The 20031-nt window shown below is 36.5% G+C and overlaps 1 protein-coding gene across 1 annotated transcript in view; it reads right to left on the reverse strand.

Annotated features, from left to right (window-relative positions):
* The window catches only part of LOC125660401 (pre-mRNA-processing-splicing factor 8), a 33359-nt gene extending 14098 nt beyond the window's left edge, over nucleotides 1–19261 (reverse strand). The window contains exons 1-21 of the mRNA XM_056152791.1: nucleotides 19131–19261; nucleotides 16864–17055; nucleotides 16484–16652; nucleotides 16060–16224; nucleotides 15634–15849; nucleotides 15183–15395; nucleotides 13907–14032; nucleotides 13282–13387; nucleotides 12950–13140; nucleotides 12669–12788; nucleotides 12373–12562; nucleotides 5458–5577; nucleotides 4865–4999; nucleotides 4207–4416; nucleotides 2870–3103; nucleotides 2167–2256; nucleotides 1849–2012; nucleotides 1534–1660; nucleotides 1153–1345; nucleotides 833–1020; nucleotides 429–593 (exon numbers count right to left, since the gene is read on the reverse strand). Coding sequence (XP_056008766.1) covers nucleotides 429–593; nucleotides 833–1020; nucleotides 1153–1345; nucleotides 1534–1660; nucleotides 1849–2012; nucleotides 2167–2256; nucleotides 2870–3103; nucleotides 4207–4416; nucleotides 4865–4999; nucleotides 5458–5577; nucleotides 12373–12562; nucleotides 12669–12788; nucleotides 12950–13140; nucleotides 13282–13387; nucleotides 13907–14032; nucleotides 15183–15395; nucleotides 15634–15849; nucleotides 16060–16224; nucleotides 16484–16652; nucleotides 16864–17038 — 3297 coding nt within the window. The 5' untranslated portion in view covers nucleotides 17039–17055; nucleotides 19131–19261. The remainder of the gene's footprint in view (nucleotides 1–428; nucleotides 594–832; nucleotides 1021–1152; nucleotides 1346–1533; nucleotides 1661–1848; nucleotides 2013–2166; nucleotides 2257–2869; nucleotides 3104–4206; nucleotides 4417–4864; nucleotides 5000–5457; nucleotides 5578–12372; nucleotides 12563–12668; nucleotides 12789–12949; nucleotides 13141–13281; nucleotides 13388–13906; nucleotides 14033–15182; nucleotides 15396–15633; nucleotides 15850–16059; nucleotides 16225–16483; nucleotides 16653–16863; nucleotides 17056–19130) is intronic.
* Nucleotides 19262–20031: the final 770 nt, after the last annotated feature.

Below are 20031 nucleotides of genomic sequence, written 5' to 3' on the forward strand. Positions count from 1 at the left end.
TTTCAGTATAATCTGCTGATTTGTATGTGGTGAAAATAATTATTTTCAATTGCTTCATCATACCTATCTCATTTAAAGGATTCCATAACACACATATATTTCAGAGGATTCAGTGCGAGTCGAGTACATGGAAATCTTATAATTTGCAAGCTGCTACTGTTGAGTGCAATGATCATCTCAGTATATATTGCTTTATCACATGTATTTAAATTACTCTTATAGTGCTTCAGGCAGTCTACCTGAGAATATTGTACATTATGAATGATTGACATACGGACACAAACAAACTTCTCGATCGCGAGACTTAATATTGCATTCCTGCCATACGCCTCAATACCATGTAATTTGTCCGATGAAATAAACCTTCTTTAAAGTTTCAAATATCACTCAGGAGTTACATGAATGTGGGTAAGATACAGTGGTATTACCTGGAAGGTCAGGAAATCATTAGGCATCTGAGGTGGTCCAGCCATTTCACTGGCCCGGTGTAAACCGAGAACCAATAAGTCCAGAACCAAGCCGTAGTACTGGACAATGAAGGAGGCAAACTGCAGGCCTCGGATGATTCCGTATGAGTTTGTATGATTCATGTCCTAAAAATAAATCATTTAACAGTCTCATCAATACAGACTGTGAAATAAAAGCTGTAATGAACAAACTTGTATTGCTTATTTTGTTTTCTATCAGTAGAATATCAAGTTTCTATCTCCTATTCAAAAAGACATTGTTTATGGATAACTGTTCTATTATACATGTACATAAACTCGTGTGCCCAATACTGTATGCTAAGGTTTTTAAAAAAAAAATATCATAGATTACTATCTGTACTAACCTTATAGTTAATGACCACATTGTTTTTGGCCGTCATGTAATCAGCAATGTTGTGATCCACAATCAGGCGGAGCAGTCTGTTAAGTAATGTCAGATCGATTTTCTCGTACATTTTTTCGTACTTGGTCTCCATCATTACATTACATTCACCCTCTCCTGTTTCCCAGACATCTTGGAGATTGTTTATACCTGTTTTAAAAAAAATGATGAGCTTATCCATACTGCATGATTTAAAAAAGACATCCTTTTACTTTGAATTTAAATAAAAAATCACACCTTTTTCATGAGACTTTGTCCTTTAATTCAAATACAAGTACCAACCTTGACACCACTTGTACACCAGTACAGGGGGTGGCTCTGAGTCTGCTGGTTTGATCCAAGGGGGGAACAATCTCCGTTTGTCTGCTTCATACCATAGATACTGGTCCAGGTAGGCATCAGTGATTTTCTCCAGTGGTTCCACATCGTACACAGGTATCAAGTGACTGTATAAATCCATAAATTCGATCCCAACCTACAGAGAAATCAATTGTGACAAAATTAAAATGGAATGCAATCTAAAAAAAAAAAAATATTCATCCTCTCCATAACTAGCTGATAGATTCCACCCCTATTAGTTATATCTTATTATTCACACCTTGAAAGCTTGCGGAATCATCAAGTAACAATTTTCACTTTACACTATCAGCGTCTACAACCCACCTCCTTGAAGGCTCGTTGAGTCAGCAAGTGACGTTTGATACGAGACAGAGCTTCGTGAGGATTGTCGTACGCCTGTTCTATCAGTCCTAATTCCTCCCTCTGTGACTGGTTCAATCGACTCTTCACGCTAAAACAAACAACAGCCGATTGGTTGATACAATATACAACAGATCAATCACATGTTCAAGTACACTTTATCACGACAAACACAGATCACATTAAACCATAGCAAACTCTCCTACAGAAAAGAGTATGGATTGAAATTTTGTTCTCCTTGATAAAGCACATACTCTTAGAGTCTAACAGTATAACTACCTGTAAGCCTCCTTGAGTCTCTCCAGAGCCAGGATCAGCAGCTTGGTGTCGTGTTTGTAAGACAGTGGGGGGAATGGGATAGGGGAGAATCGACGACTCTCCAGCCAGTGGACGGTGGTGGTGTAAATGGCCACAGCCTCCTCAGCTGTGATGTATGGTCCATCCTGTCACAATGAAAAGTGGTTATCAATCAATGATTTAATACAAATACATCATGTCTAATACCTACCGGTAATGATCTTCCTTTAATTACCAATACCTTCTAGTTATTGTCAAACATCTCCAGATAATAATTTATACTTCTTAAAATCCACTGACCTTCAGATAATTATGTTGTCGTTCCTGCTCGGCCTTCAGATAGAGACGTGTTAAACGACCCAAGTTCTTTTTGCAGACTGTTTTGTCCACCTGAAACAAATTGAAATATTCTTTTCACCTCCATATTTATAAAAGAGAATGGGAAATAATATACCTGCATGTCTCAGAATATTGATTCTATAGACCAGCATAAATTCCTATGCATGTCTCAGAATATTGATTCTATAGACCAGCATAAATTCCTTCTAGAGAACTGGTAGATGAAAACATAAATTCTACCAATCTGACAACGGGATAAGAAAACTAGGGACATCAATGCCCTAGTTTAATCCCATATTCACCAAAAATTCAAAATCAATCTATTCCAAATGATTATTAGGTCCTTACATATTTGTGGTGTGTGTGTGTGGGGAGGGGGGGGGGGGGGGAAGCTTTATTATTGTCTGCACCTTCTTTAAGGTGACCTTCATAAGATATCCCATCTCTCTTACAATGAGTGGGTAAATTTAAAAAATTCCCTGCAGGGTAGAACCTCCCTTTATTTGGGTGTTCACTTGATATACCTGCTGTGCCCCCTTCTCTTCAGTGTAGTTTTGTTACCTTTCTCAGTTCTGTGTACCATTACTGTTGGTTTATATACAGTGCCCCCTCTCCCTGCGGACCTGTACCCCCCGTCCATCTTTAGGAATATTGCACTACTTACTGTTGCCCCCCTTCTGATCCTCTCTCTGTTGTAGTGTGCGGTGTTAGTCCACCAGTCAGCCTTGGCTTTGACATAGCGGAGGATCATGTTCTCTATGGGGATGGGCAGACCTGGTACCTTCCACGGAATGTTAGCCTTCCAGCACCTCCAAGCCTCACTAAGGTGCTGTAGGATCGTCCTGGCCTTGTTCTGTTTGATTCCCTCTGGCATCATGTCCAAAATGTCATGCATCACCTTAAAACAATAAATTTTTATAAACTTTCCACCATCAATCCAAATTCATTAACTCTCTGAAAGATAATTCTGCACATACAAGTATTCTATTGTACCTAGTAATAGAAATGTTTTAATTAGTGATTATATTATTACACATTTCTGCTCAACCCTGACATTGGGATGGGAGACCATTGAATACACTTGAAAGTTTTTCCAATGAATTATTTTTACTTCCCTAATCATAACAAGGTAATCAGGAGTAAAGTCTCTGCAGAGATACCCTTACAATCCTCACCTGACTAGGTGGTGCAGCAAATGCTCCATTTTCAGCAAACAATTAACTCTTATATAGTTCAAACTTTCATAAAAGATGCATCAATGCAAGCACAAGGTAATTGTCTTGCTACTCCAGAGAAGATTTTTAGAAGTGATTTCACAACTTATTCGTATGAAAGTTTTATCCCCATTCGTAGCCCCATTCTAAAACCAGGGATTACCATTTACATCTACACAAACTTAAATCTACACTTAGTGACATGATAATGCCTCTGCCTAAATTTAAGCGATTTTTGATTTTGTGGCTAAAGAGAAGACTTTTATCTATAAACTAATTCCACACACCTCTTTCACTATTTCATAATCGTCTCCTCTTGTAAAGGACATGACTCTTTATTCAAAAAAGCTTGAAAACCCTTGCCTTATGATGTTTTGTCTTCTTTGGTTAAAATTGGCAGTATTTCTGGAGAAGATTTTTAAAATGGGACATTCAATTCATTATGATTCCCATATCTACTTTAAGAACAAATTTTAGCTCTACATTTGTACAAACTTAAGATTTCCTTCACTTAAGGATGCTTTGTACCAAGTTTGGTTGAAAGTAACCCAGCAGTTTAAGAGAAGTTAGTTAGTGACAAGTTAATGATGATGATGATGACAGATAATGGACAAATTGTATCTGAAAAGCCTTCTGCGCAGGTCAGCCTTTTCAACAGTCCACAGAATTTGCAATTAAATCTCAAAATTTCCAATAAATTTTCCATAGCTCTAGAAAATGTGAATGATTAATAGGAAATGTTGTAAGACACAAAAAGGAGTATTCTGAGCACTTTCTTCCACCTTACCGCAGCTCTCAGCTCCAGATCAAAGTGACTCTCCACTCTCTGTTTGGTAACTGTTTTCGCCACGCCCTTTGAGTGTCGTCCCTCAAACTGTCGGGAGAGCAGGTTCCCCAGCCAGCGCTCCAGCAGGGGAGTGATCCCTCTCATGAAGAATAGCCACACCCTCCAGCCTGGGGCCCAAATGCCACACCCTGGCCCCTTACCGACTGGGCCCTGTAAAATCAAACAACAGATGAAGCATGGAAACGTAACAGAATTAAACAGGACAGTACAGTAAACATGTAACAAACTACATTGTAGTTACATATTGCAGGAGTGTCCCAGTTTTCTTTAATCACAATTTTTATAAGCATGCTTCCTTCATGACTACTGTACACCACTGTCTCTACAAGACTCACAACATTATGATTAAACCTGTAATTGATGATGTGTTTAAGATCTCTACATATCTGGATCTTTGAAATCTTTACCATCTGGATGTTTGAGACCTTTACACATCCAGATCTTTGAGACCTTTACACATCTGGATTTTGAGACCTTTACACATCCGGATCTTTGAGACCTTTACACATCCAGATCTTTGAGATCTTTACACATCTGGATTTTGAGACCTTTACACATCCGGATCTTTCAGCCCTAAACTCATCAAATGAAGACTTACTGTGTTAAACCTGTAGTAGATGACATGCTTGAGATCTTTACACATCCGAATCTGTCTCATTAGCTTGTACTTGTATCTGTACATCCCCGTCAGTTGTCCCACATGGGCAAACACGTACTGAATTCCATCCGCAAGCTGTAAATACAAATATCAAATTATGCACTGTATTCTGTCCGCAAGCTGTAAATACAAATATCAATAAATTTACAGCATTCTGTCCGCAAGCTGTAAATACAAATATAAAAAAAATGTAAAGAATTCTCTCCGTAAGCTGTAGATACAAGTATCAAAACACAGAAAAAATTCTGCCCACAAGCTGTAAATTCAAGTATCAAAACACGTATTGAATTCTATAAGTGAGTCAAGTTCAGAATCTCTCAGAACTTTGTTTTATGAATTGAAATACATGTATATTCAAGTTTAAATCTAAAATTTAGAGTCCGATTTTCTTTTATTACACTTTTTTCCCATGATTTTCTCATGGTACGATTATTGAAAGGACAAGATAGTATTGATTGAATTGTAATTTGCTAGTTTACAATCACTTTAAATTAACTTCGAAAGTAAATGACTGTTCAGCTTTAAGTCAGTACCTGGAAGGCATCCACATTCCCCAGTCGGTACTGGACATGGCTGTCTACGGTTAGTTTGGTCAGTCGCAGAATCTCCCGACAAAGATGGAAGGCATTACCAAATCGAGACTTCTTCCTCTCCTGACAATGACAACAAATTTAAAGTGAAAAGGTTTGTGATTTTAAAGAGCCTCTTTCCATTGTGCAACAATCGAGGCTATTGAGACTCACAATAAAATATTCTATTTGATGGTATGATTTTTCAAGTAAACCATTATTTTAACATAGGCACTGACTGTCAAGTGTATAATCCCCTTGCAACATGGAAACATTCAAAGAGTACCATACTAACAAGAGGCCCATGGGCGACATTGCTCACCTGAGTCACCTTGGCCCATATTTAAAGAATTTCCCTACATATACCCATGTAAAACTTTGATCCCTATTGGGACCCAACTTACCCCCCGGGGTCCATGATTTTACAAACTTGAATCCACACTATGTCAGGAAGCTTTCATGTAAATGTACACTTTTATGGCCAGGTGATTCTTAAGAGGAAGATTTTCCCTATATATTTGCATGAAAAACTTTGATCTCCTATTGTGGCCCCATTCTACTCCCAGGGGGCATTATTTTAACAAACTTGAATCTACACTATGTCGGGAAGCTTTCACGTAAACTTCAGCTCTTCGGGCCCAGTGGTTCTTGGGGAAATTTTTTAAATCACCCACCCTATTTTTGTGATTATCTCCCCTTTGAAGGGAACACGGCTCTTCATTTGAACAAACTTTGAAAGTCCCTTTACCCAAGGATGTTTTTTGCCAAGATTGGTTGAAATTTGCCCAGTGGTTCTGGAGAAGAAGCCAAAAATATAAAAAGTTTACAAACAGACGGACAGACAGACTACGGACAACAGGCGATCAGAAAAGCTCACTTGAGCTTTCAGCTCAGGTGAGCTAAAAACTGATTAGATAATTAGGCATTACCGATCAGATTCTGTGACAATCAGCATTAGACTCAGTCCGCCCGTCACATAAATTCATCATTAGTGATTCTCAATGCACATTGCCCATGTTAAAACTATCACATCCAAAAGGGCTATGAAATCTATCATTATTTCCTATTCAACAAATATAAGCCAAGTTCTAATAAATAAGCAGAAGCATAAAATATGTTCTTAATACACAGTGACAAATGCTCCCAGAAGTATTCATACTGACACAACACCATCTTGTATCCACTAAAGCCTTCAACAGAATACTTAACGTACCTCCCCATTAAAGCCTTCAACAGAATACTGAATGTACCTCCATCACAAAAGTCTAAATCTCAAAAATTGCATACTGTTAATGCATGACGCATGATGAAGGACGCAGACTAATTGCAATAGGTCACATGAGTGACGCACGCGACCAAAAAACTACTTATGAAGAAACCCTGAATTGTAGCATGTGACTGAAAAATCAAAAGATTTCTATCATATCCATTCATTGACTGTAACCTTGACTTATGACCTTTTGACCCAGAAACAATTGCCAGCCTTTTCTCTCCTCATGTAATATTTGTAGCATCTAGGTAAAAAATTTAAATTGTGCTCTATACAATCAAATGTTTGTGACCTTGATCAATGACCTTTCTCTCCCTATCTGCTATGTCTTTAACAAGAATTGGATTGAAAAATGGACTACTTCTTTTTACGAAGTATGCTTTCAATATCTTTTTGTTCAGGGAGACAGATTGCCATATCTAAAGTGACATGCATTACCGATATCAGATTCTGTGACAATCAGCATTAGATTCAGTCCGCCCGTCACATAAATTCATCATCAACACGGCATCTAATTAGTTTGTCTACCAACTGATCGATTTAAAACAAATTAGTGATAAATGTAACATAAAATATGGTTGCCCATAAGCTGTAAAATTTAACTAAGTATACTGCCATTATATGATTTGTACAGAAATACACAGACCTTAAAACAGTGATTCTCAACAACTCTCAAGTAAAAACTGTCTAGATGGGCACTGCAATAGATTTCCCTTGGGTTAAAGTTTGACTAGTTTTGAAAGTTTGTGAGTAACACTAAAGGTGAACAGCTTAGAGTTTAAATTTCACACTGCAAGTACCAGCCTCAGTTCCAGACACTAGAAGTGACCAGCCTCAGATTCCAGACACTAGAAGTGACCAGTTTCAGGTTTAACAAGAGGTACTGTGAGCAATGCTCACTAAGAATAGCCCCCGCTTACCCCAATCTCCCAAAGGGTGTTGTTAATAGGTATAAATTACCTCTTTCCTGAGTGTAAAAATATGGTATGCCTTTGTAGAAGAAAATGGAAGATATAGTCCAAACACAAATCCATGGCATAAACCTATAATTTTGACGTTGAGATCAAAGAGGTCATGAATGTACATGACACATAGTCTCATGGTGATACACCCATGTCTTATGGTATGACTATGTCAAAACCCTATAATCAATTTTGACCTTGAGGTCAAAGTTCAAGGTCATATAGAGGTCATGAAGGTACCCGACACATCGTCTCATGGTGATACACTCATGTGTCAAATATGGTATGCCAATGTCAAAGAACAAAGAAGTCATGGCCCTGACACGAATCCATTGTAAAAACCTTTAATTTTGACCTTGAGGTCAAGGTCATATGGAGGTCATGAAGGTACATGACACATTGTTTCATGGTGATACACTCATGTGTCAAATATGGTATGCCTATGTCAAAGAACAAAGAAGTTATGGCCTGGACACGAATCTGCACAGACAGAGTGATTCCTATATACCCCCTGAGCTTCGTTTGGGTGGTATAAATATTAAACAGCAAGTGTTCAGTTCAGATTCAACTATCAAATAAGTTATTATTTCGACATTCTACTGGCACCAAGGATATATATCTTTTGTTTTGTAGGTGTGGTGTGACACCCATGTTAAAGTATCAGTAATGGATGATTAACATGCAACGAAGCTTGTATGACATGGCAATAACTATCTCTCAAAATAAAACAAACTGAAGATGGGTGAAATTTTTATGAGGTTCTGAATTGAGCACAAGGTGAAAAGCACATAGAACCATCCATGAAATTGGTTTGATTAATACTTTGAAAGTGAAAGTAGAAAGTTCCGAGAAATCAGTGAGGACCATGCATCATGTCTTCAAACAACACAGACCTTAAGAAAAGATCAACTGATTCCCTTTTTTCAAACACCAAGGCCATAACATAATCAAAGTCCTATACATATTTTTTAAGTCATATTACTTTCAAATCTTCTGAAAAAGCAGAAATTACACGGAAATCTCAATACAAGATCATTTTCATGATGAATAAGTAAGAAAAACTGTTACTGTTAAGCCCTGAAATGTAGTAAATGTGAAACCGTCGTGTTCCTATCAGATTCATAGACCTTCATTTATTAAGTGACAAGCATTCCGATCAGATTCTGTGACAATCAGCATTAAACTCAGTCCGCCCGTCACATAAATTCATCATCAACGATTCTCAATGCACATTGCCCATGTTAAAACTATCACATCCAAAAGGGCTATGAAATCTATCAATATTTCCTCTTCAGCAAATATAAGCCAAGTTCTAATAAATCAGCAGAAGCATAAAATGTGTTCTTAATACACAGTGACAAATGCTCCCAGAAGTATTCATACTGACACAACACCATCTTGTACCCAATAAAGCCTTCAACAGAATACTGAATGTACCTCCATCACAAAAGAGTCTGATCTCAGAAATTGCATATTGTTAATGCCTGATGCATGATGAAGGACGCAGACCAATTGCAATAGGTCACATGAGTGACACACGCGACCAAAAAATTGCTTATGTAGAAACCCTGAATTGTAGCTTGTGACTGAAAAATCAAAAGATTTCTATCACATCCATTCATTGACTGTAACCTTGACTTATGACCTTTTGACCCAGAAACAATTGCCAGCCTTTTCTCTCCTCATGTAATATTTGTAGCATCTAGGTAAAAAAATTAAATTGTGCTCTATACAATCAAACGTTTGTGACCTTGATCAATGACCTTTTGATCTAGAACTTTCTCTCCCAATCTGCTATGTCTTTAACAAGAATTGGATTGAAAAATGGACTACTTCTTTTTACATGGTATGCTTTCAATATCTTTTTGTTCAGGGAAACAGATTGCCATATCTAAAGTGACATGTATTACCGATATCAGATTCTGTGACAATCAGCATGAGATTCAGTCCGCCCGTCACATAAATTCATCATCAACACGGCATCTGATTAGTTTGTCTACCAACTGATCGATTTAAAACGAATTAATGATAAATGTAACATGAAATATGGTTGCCTTTATGCTATAAAATTTAACTAAGTATATTGCCATTCAGACCTGGGGTAATGGTAATGCATTGTAATAATTACATTTTTTTTTAAAGTAATGGGGTGTAATGTGTAATGCACCCATTTTTTAATCACAAATAATTGTAATGTAATGCATTACTTTCATAGAAATGACAGTAATGATCATTACTTTTCAATTGCATTTGAATTACATATCATTTCTTACTTCATGAAATAATCTAAGTTTTTCTTTTCAATGAAAGTGATTAATAATTTTTAAAACATGATATATTAAAAATATATTCTTTAAAATAAAGACATATTTCTTAGAAATAAATTGTGTTCATACATTTTCTTTGCATTTTTCTTCTTCATTGTAATGTGTAATGTAAGTCATTACTTTAGCAAAGTAATTGTAATTTAATTAATTACTTATATGAATGAAAGTAATGGTAATTGTAATGGTGAAAATTCCAATGTAATTGTAATCTAATGCATTACATTTTAAAGTAATTGACCCCAGGCCTGTTGCCATGATATGATTTGTACAGAAATACATGGACCTTAAGGTATTCAATGTATAATGACCATATTTCATATCTAATAAATGGATGGTCGAAGTTTTGTAATCATGGTATCATTTTGAAGGGTTCATCAAATAGAAATAATCCACCATAGGAATTTTCAAAATTTTGTTTACTGCTTGATTTATTTCACCTAGAATTTAACATTGAAGTATATGGGAAAAACATGTTTTATTACAATATTTTAAAAAGAAATTATATTTTCACAAAAATCTCTTGGTAGAAAGTTACACACACTTTCTCTTAATGAAAATATGAAATAAAATTAATCATTGACCACACACATTTTCAGAAAATTAGATTTTTCTTATTTTTACAAAGGGCAGGCAACTCTTCCAAAAAGTCTTAAGTGCAAAAAGGTCAGCTTCTAATCATTTACCAGTCATGTGAATTTCATCTGCTTCACTTTCATCATTATTTAACAATAAACATTTATGTTGATCTAAATTCTTCAAAATTGTTCATTATCCTTTCATTATACATGGAATACCTTAAAACAGTGATTCTCAACAACTCTCAAGTAAAAACTGTCTAGATGGGCACTGCAATAGATTTCCCTTGGGTTAAAGTTTGACTAGTTTCGAAAGTTTGTGAGTAACACTAAAGGTGAACAGCTTAGAGTTTAAATTTCACACTGCAAGTGACCAGCCTCAGTTCCAGACACTAGAAGTGACCAGCCTCAGATTCCAGACACTAGAAGTGACCAGCCTCAGATTCCAGACACTAGAAGTGACCAGCCTCAGATTCCAGACACTAGAAGTGACCAACCTCAGATTCCAGACACTAGAAGTGACCAACCTCAGATTCCAGACACTAGAAGTGACCAGCCTCAGATTCCAGACACTAGAAGTGACCAGCCTCAGATTCCAGACACTAGAAGTGACCAGCCTCAGATTCCAGACACTAGAAGTGACCAACCTCAGATTCCAGACACTAGAAGTGACCAACCTCAGATTCCAGACACTAGAAGTGACCAGCCTCAGATTCCAGACACTAGAAGTGACCAGTTTCAGGTTTAAATATTAAACAGTAAGCGTTCAGTTCAGATTCAACTATCAAATAAGTTATTATTTCGACATTCTACTGGCACCAAGGATATATATCTTTTGTTTTGTAGGTGTGGTGTGACACCCATGTTAAAGTATCGGTAATGGATGATTAACATGCAGCGAAGCTTACATGCATATGACATAGCAATGACTATCTCTCAAAATAAAACAAACTGAAGATGGGTGAAATTTCTATGAGGTTCTGAATTGAGCACAGGGTGAAAAGCACATAGAACCATCCATGAAATTGGTTTGATTAATACTTTGAAAGTAAAAGTAGAAAGTTCCGAGAAATCAGTGAGGACCATGCATCATGTCTTCAAACAACACAGACCTTAAGAAAAGATAAACCGATTCCCTTTTTCAAACACCAAGGCCATAACATAATCAAAGTCCTATACATATTTTTTAAGTCATATTACTTTCAAATCTTCTGAAAAAGCAGAAATTACAAAGAAATCTCAATACAAGATCATTTTCATGATGAATAAGTAAGAAAAACTGTTACTGTTAAGCCCTGAAATGTAGCAAATGTGAAACTGTCGTGTTCCTATCAGATTCATAGACCTCCATTTTTAAAGTGTCAAGCATTCCGATCAGATTCTGTGACACTCAGCATTAAACTCAGTCCGCCCGTCACATAAATTCATCATCAGTGATTCTCAATGCATACAGCATGAGAAGTTTGTCACTAAGCATGTTGACACTGTATAATTTGTAAATCACGTATCTTAAACATTAGAGAGTCCTCAATTACTTGAAAGTTTAACATCTCTAGATTTACCCCGTCAGTGGCCAGTTTCAGGTTTAAAATTGACACAAAGTAACAATAAGCTTTAAATTCTACACTGGAGTGACTAGGTTTAACTTATTGACAGTAATTGAGATTGCTGGTTGAAACTAAGATGAAATTGTCAGTTGAAATTGAATTGACATTGAAAGTTGAGATTTTTTGGTTTAGCAGTACCTTGGTGGTCAGTGTCTTGACTGGCTTCAGGTTAAAGTTGTAGTCCAGATGAAGATAGTTGAGATTCTTGCGGTGAATCAGGAGGTTGAGCATGTTGTAACCTTGACGACAGACCTGTAGTCCAACCTCCACCCAATCCAGCTGGGTGATTTGGAAAAACTTGGTGGCCTTGAATGACTTAAACAGGTATCTGTAAATCAAATACTCTACATGTAGGAACTACTGCATTGAAGATAGACATGTAACGAAATCTTCCAGATAAAGTAAACACAACATGTAACATTGTTATGCCTCACCGTTTCTTCTGAGCTTTTGGTGGCCGATGCTTCAGGGCGTTCAGGACAAAGTATTTGAGAAGTTTCTGATACGACACCCGGACTTTAACGGGCATGCCTGCTGGGCAGTGCTCTCTATACCTGACAGGGAAGGCAACAGTAATGAGCGATAACAAAAAGGAAATTCTAAGTCAAAGTAAAGCGTGCTTTAAATAAATTGCACTACAGCTTTACTTTATGTATAGATATCCTGGAAAAGCAGCAGTCTGAATTCTGTACCCAATTTATTGAACAAAGCTTACCATGATTTTACAAGTGGAACATCCACTGCTCTCCTGCATCGCCCAGACCGGAGATTAAACGGCCGTGGGGCGAACAAGAGGGAGATTCCGTTGGCCGTGTTGTCAGAGTACAGAGGTGTGTCATGTAGGAACGGCTGGACATAATCCGGCAACTCAAAGTCCTCATCATCATCTGGGAGAGGCTCAGAACTCTACAAAGTCAGACATCAGATTAATGAACAGATATGTCACTGTTTCGTGTATTCTGATCTCGTATAGACCTGCTTATAGGTAACAGACCTCATGTATATTGTAACAAACACAATATGAATCATCTCAGACAGAACTGTTACCTTGGTTACATGTCGGTGTGATATGGGGTTAATCAGAGGGTCAAAGTAGAACGCAGGAAGGTCAGGATCCTCTGTTTTGATGTACACAACATTCGGGGTGTGATACCTACAAAAACAAAACTCCATCTCCAATATCTGTGTACTTCATCTAATCAACAATTCTCTTTTATTCAACAATTAATTGTTATAATAAATAATCATTGGCATCACTAAGTACCCCTCGAAACATCCACGACAATAGCTCTTTACACGTGTATTATGTCATAATTCCTTGTAAATCAAAAGTAGTTTTCCTACATTCTGCCCACTGTGAAATATATTTAGCTGTTGCTGTACATGAACATTGCTACAAAAATGTAGATAACCACTCGCTAGTCGTGCACAACAGAGCTTTAGAAAACTGTCAGTCCTAGGTCTGCCAAAAACTCCTTCAGATTGACAGTGACAGCACATTTCCTTCAGACTGACAGTGACAGCACATTTCATTCAGTTGCTTGGTAAAATGATTCAAATGTTTGGCAATATTTAGATTTCATGAATTCTGCTAATGCTAATTAAAGAAATATTATGAGTAATCAAAGTAGTACACCCACAAACCATGAGCTCGAGTGTACACTATACTCACCATGACAGGTGAACCTGGTATGGGAGACTGTTGTATAAATATGGGAATGCAATGCGATACTCCGTCCTGATTGGCTGACGAATAATGATCTTGTTGATGTCATTAAATTCATTCCAATCTTCATCTCTGAAAGAAGAATATTGCATTAAAAAAAAAATCTTTTAATTTCTTGTCGACGTGTACATGAATTCTGTTTACAGCAAACATCCAGGGCCAGCGGAAATAATTTTTACTATTATTTTCCTCTCAATATACATCACTTCACAATAAATGTGAACTTGTTAAATGTACATGTATGTTCATTATATGTGTGTTTCAAACCTCCAGGGCCAGCGAAAATAATTTATATTATTATTTTCCTCTCAATAAGTGTGAACTTGTGAAATACGTGTTTACTATATGTGCGTTTCCCTGCATTATGACAATTTGAATGTTATTCATTACCACTGGTTACACCGCATGATGTCAACACATGTTGTATATACATTTCCCGGTGTCAATACATGATATATACATTTCCCGGTGTCAATACACAATATATACATTTCCCTGATGTCAGTACTACTTGTTGTTTACATGATACCAACATGGATTACTACATTCTCTGACGTCAAAATTTGCTGCTGATTCCCTGATGTCAACTTCTCTTATTTCCTTGATGTCAACAAGTGTTGTTTTTCCTTTATAAAATTTACGCCCCTTTCCATAATTTTTCACTCATATACTATGTTACGTAAGTGAAGTTTGACCTATGCATGGTGCTCATGGTCACCACAGCGAGGGTCTTTTATCACACCAATGCCTAACATGACACTTTATCTCTGGGTTTCTTTTTAGGTCATACCTAAAAGACCCAAGCCTTTTACTTTAAATGTTGGGTGCTTGAAAGAACAGTCACTACCTATGCCAAGTGTGTTTCGTTTGACACAGCACCAGGTTCAAAAATTGAACTTTGACCTGGCTGTGAAGCTAGCACCTTACCACCAAGATACTGCAACTGGACAACACGTGTTGTTATTTTTCTGACATCAACATTTTGTTATTTCCCCAATGTCAACATGTGTTGTTATAAGTAATGCAACACAAAAGCAATAGATTATATCACATGATAAATATCCAGAATAGTGGTCACAACTAACAAGATCACTAACAGATGAATAACTAGGTCACTCACTGCAACTCCTTGTCCTTTACAAGAGGTTCAAACTTGATAAATATCCAGAATAGTGGTCACAACTAACAAGATCACTAACAGATGAATAACTAGGTCACTCACTGCAACTCCTTGTCCTTTACAAGAGGTTCAAACTTGGGTCCCCCAGGTATAGCCATGTTCAGAGCCTTAGCTGTGAAGAAGGACTTCAGGTCAAACAGATAGAAATAATTCTCATCTACCAAGTCGGTCAGCAACTGGTTGCCAAGACGATACAGAACAGACATGATTGGCAGGGACAGGTTCCACTTCCTGTATGTAGTTCCATTTACATGTCTGAAACAGAAAATAATTTTTTTTTAAATTTCCTGCAATATATTTGCATGTTTTCTTCATTTTATTACTTCAATACATGCACATACATGTATCACCTTATTACGAGATGCTCTCACTCAATGATTACAATGCACACCTAATATAAACTTCACATTAAAGTACTTGAAGCCATAATAACTAAACTTGGTATACACGCGTTTGGTAGTTCTAGAAGTACTTGCTGGTATCAATTACTTACTTGGAGTCAGTGAGTGGTTTGTGGTCGTAGAACCACTCCATGACTGGCTTGTCTTCCTCCACATCCAATTCCATCTGAATTGCCTCTAGTGGTTCCACATCCAAAATATTGTCTGCATAATCTAAAGGCGGCTCTTCGTCATCAAATGGTGGAAACCTCATCCGCTTAAAGTGGCGACGATCACGTTTCTCTCTCCTCATCATAATCCACATTGTACTGTAAAACAAAACTCCATAATGATTTTTCTACTACACAACCTTAAATGTTGATATAATGTGCAATATTTTCCCTATGATGGGAAACAAAAACAGCATCACTACAAGGACCCAATCTCCATAAATACTATTTATTATATATATATATATATATATATATATATATATATATATATATATATACATATATATTTATAAGCTGGTTACTTACCCCCACTGGGCAATATAGACTGGTTCTATAACCCATGGAATCTCATTGACAAATGTAATGGCACCTGTGACGTGATACAGAACTTTAACATCTCGGATCTGTTCCCAGGGCATAGGCATATTCTCCATCAGCTTTAGGACAGCATGAGGCATGTACTTCAGTGCTCTGAATGTGAAATGCTCTAATACTTATATACAATTAAAATTTTAAAAAAGTTGTAATACAAAAAACAACAACAAACAAACAAAAAATAAAATAAAAACATAAAATCAAAGGCCCAAAGGGCTACAATGGCATCGTGCAGATGTTTTTTGAGTCTGTATTTAAATTTTTTAATCTTATAATTCATTACGTTTAGGGAGATAAAGAAAATGGCTGTATCAAATTCATATTCATAAACAACTAGGAATTCAAGACTGCATACCCAAGATACACTCGTTTATCATGTCTGAACTTCCTGTTTGTCATATCGCCATGGTCACGGATGATTTTCCTGACATGCTCTGGTGGCATTTCCTCTTTCTGAGCATCAACAAAACCAAACTTTCTCTTCTCACTGTATCGCTTGGACTGCAACTGCTGCCATTTCCGTGCTGAGGAATATAATTAGAAATCTTGACATGAAATGTAAGTAATCAGGAGTATACAGATAATAAATAATCAATGGTTCTAGGCACAAATTACAACACATTCTACTAGATATTCAATCAAAAAGGTTGTCAAGAGAGCAAAATGGAAGTACAAGATAAAGTAACAAAACATACACACATTTTGTGTAGAATTTGGATTCTTCCTCATTTTTACCTTTCTCCTGTAACTTTTCCTCAGACATGTAATCTGGGACTTTAGGGGGCACAGGCTGGGTCTGCTGAGGAAGCACCTGTTGTTGAGGAATCACAGAAACCTGCTGTTGAATCAGGGGCACCTGTTGTATGATGAAAGGCTGGCCTCCTGGCCCAATCAGGTACGGATAAGCCATGCTGCTGTACTAAACTACTACAAAGTCAAATAATATAAAAACATTATTGCCATTGCTAAATACACTGCAATGTAAGTTTAAGGTAAACAATTATGTGGTTTTTATCAAATGCCCTCTTAAAAATGAATTTAACACTGGGTGACATTAACTGATGAATGGGTGAAACTTAATGAATTTATTTATTCAATTTGATTTTTCAATAATATGTTGCTGCTATTTTAAAATAAAACTGATGACTTAATATGAATCAATAAGCATTAATTGGAATTGAACAATATAGGCTAAATTTTTAAATTAAAAATAATTACTAACATGGCCTTGTTGGAAAAGATTTCCCCTATTTCCAAGTATCATACAAAATTTTATCCCTGGTTCTAGCCACGCCCTAAACCTGTGGTCCGTAATTTGAATCCATACAACCTGGGAATGTTCGAATACATCAAACTGATTTTGTAAGGTCTGTTACTTTTCATTAATATTTTTTTTTCAAACTTCATACATCTATTTCTTATGAACAACTTTGAATCCCTATTATAGCCCCACCATAATCTGATTAAATATGAATCTGCACTACATTGGAATGTTTGCATATATTAATATAACCAGGTTGGGAACACTTCCCCATCAACTAGATATTCTCATGAAAATGCGATTATCCCTCTCTAGCAAGAGTAAATGTATTCCGTACAATCGAGAAAAACACCCGTGGAGTAAATCTTTTTACGTTTCACGTGAAAAGAAGAAAAAGTGCTAAAATGTTTGATACTTCTGCAAATATATAAATCAAAACAAAAACACTCATAATGTGCATTGAATTTCAGACTCCTACCCTCTTATGCATCAATGTTGTCAGATACGAAATTTCTTGACTGTTGTCAATTCTATACATTTCAAATCATATTGAGTGTGTGTCGCACTTGTCCAGCATTGCACAGAGTTTGCCATTATTTTCAAAAAAGACACCAAAACACCTGTTTATGGTAATGTTTACTTCTCGCTAAAGAGGGATAGTCACGTTTTAGCAAGAAGATCTCACTATAGGGGAGGTGTTCCCAACCTAATAACTAATAATGGCCAGTATTTCTTGAGATTCTTAAATATACATATTCCCTGTCAATCTCATGTAAAATTTTGACCCCAGCCCTATCTCCCTGGACTGTGATTCCAATAGATCTGCATTACTTATAATTGGTTCAAACCTATTCTCTTTAGAGAAGTCAAGAGGCATAGCCTTCATCGACTTCTCTTCGCAAGCATTCATATTTTGATTCTGGAAAACGTGTAAATGCCGGAGTCGGTGACGGTTTATGCTTCGACCGACGTTTCGACTCAGATGTGCCTGGATTTGCGCAATAGACAACTTATTTTCAAACATTTAGCAGTAATGCACAAAACCGTCACAAGGAAATCAACACTTACTTGCTTTTAATCCATTTTCAACATGTCTCCTGTCCCGGGTTTACGTTAACTGGTCTTGGGAGTTGTCAAAATAGGGGACCAGTTAAGAGAAAGTAAATAGAGTTTCACAGATTCCGGCATTTGCACGTTTTCCAGAATCAAAACATGAATGCTTGCGAAGAGAAGTCGATGAAGGCTATGCCTCTCGACTTCTCTAAAGAGAATAGCTCAAACCTACCCCAGGATTTGGAGAACTAGGAATATGCACTACCTGGAGTCTGAAGATGCTGATTCTTGATTTATTGAAATGTTTGGTTGTTTAAAGTAAGCAATTATATTCTCACCTTTTAGAATTCGTACCATGAGAAGCTGTAAATTCATACAAATGTTTACACTTTCCGATGCTATTATATGATTATCACAACATTTCGCCCTCCAATATTTGGATAAATATATATTAAATTTGAAATTTGTATGGATTTTACAGGTCTTTCAGAACTGAACTGAACCATTAACAAACGATAACGCCAAATACAATAGGTTTTGTTTTGTTTCATAAGGTTTACGATTAACAATGGCAATGCAACTTTTTTTTTTTCGAAAGTACAGAACTTCCAAGTTATTTTTGATCCTTGTGATTCACATGGTCAGCATGCTAAGTGCAAGGATTGAATTGAAATGGATTTGTTAGTACCTTTCTACTTTGCAACTGTCGATGGATTTACGTATTCAGCACGTGCTTTATTTTGTCGGCAAACATCTTTTTTCCGTCATGGCGTCTTGCGTGAATTGAACGTATAATCACGTGACGCAGTACAGTCCGAACCCGATTGGATAAGGGCTCAATTTTTCTTTGCTGAAAAAACCACCTAAAAAACATTGAGAAACTTTCGCGAATAAAGCGAACCTTTTGCGTTATATTTCATTTCATTCTATTCAGTGGGAAAATAAAATATCACAGAATTTCATACATATAAAAATCAAAGAATTGAAGACTGGAGAGAGAGAGAGAGAGAGAGAGAGAGAGAGAGAGAATAGAATATATTTATTTGCAATCATGGTCCCACTGGGGGACATAACATAGATACAAAAAATGAGCCTGATTTGTAAACATACACGAGGACAAGAAAGGTTATACGTCAATATAGAAACAATATGCAAAACATATACATGTAAGAAATACTAAATAGTCTAAATTGTAGGTGAGGCAAAGTTGATGAGTAATTTGAATTATCTCCCTTACATCAGGAAAGCTATTTATGATCTACAAAGGATATCAAGGGAGTGCTTTAGGATATGCATGTCTCAGTAAGTGCAACTATTCTGACAGCATTCCTCCTCATATCTAATGTATATCAGCAATTCAATAACACATGTATCATATGAAATAGAGAATGGGGAAAAAAAACACCAAAATGTTGGAGTACATGTAAATAAATTATTGAATAAGAATGTACCGGTATAGGTTGACAGTCAACAGGAGACACCAAGGGACGGTGAATTAAGAAATGCATAATTCTTGTCAAATATATAATATAACTTGCATTGAAGGTAACATTCCTCCCCATGTCTAATGTAGACAAACAACGTAAGCA

The sequence above is a fragment of the Ostrea edulis genome, chromosome 1, assembly GCF_947568905.1.
Source record: "Ostrea edulis chromosome 1, xbOstEdul1.1, whole genome shotgun sequence".
NCBI classification, from domain to species: Eukaryota; Metazoa; Mollusca; class Bivalvia; order Ostreida; family Ostreidae; genus Ostrea; species Ostrea edulis.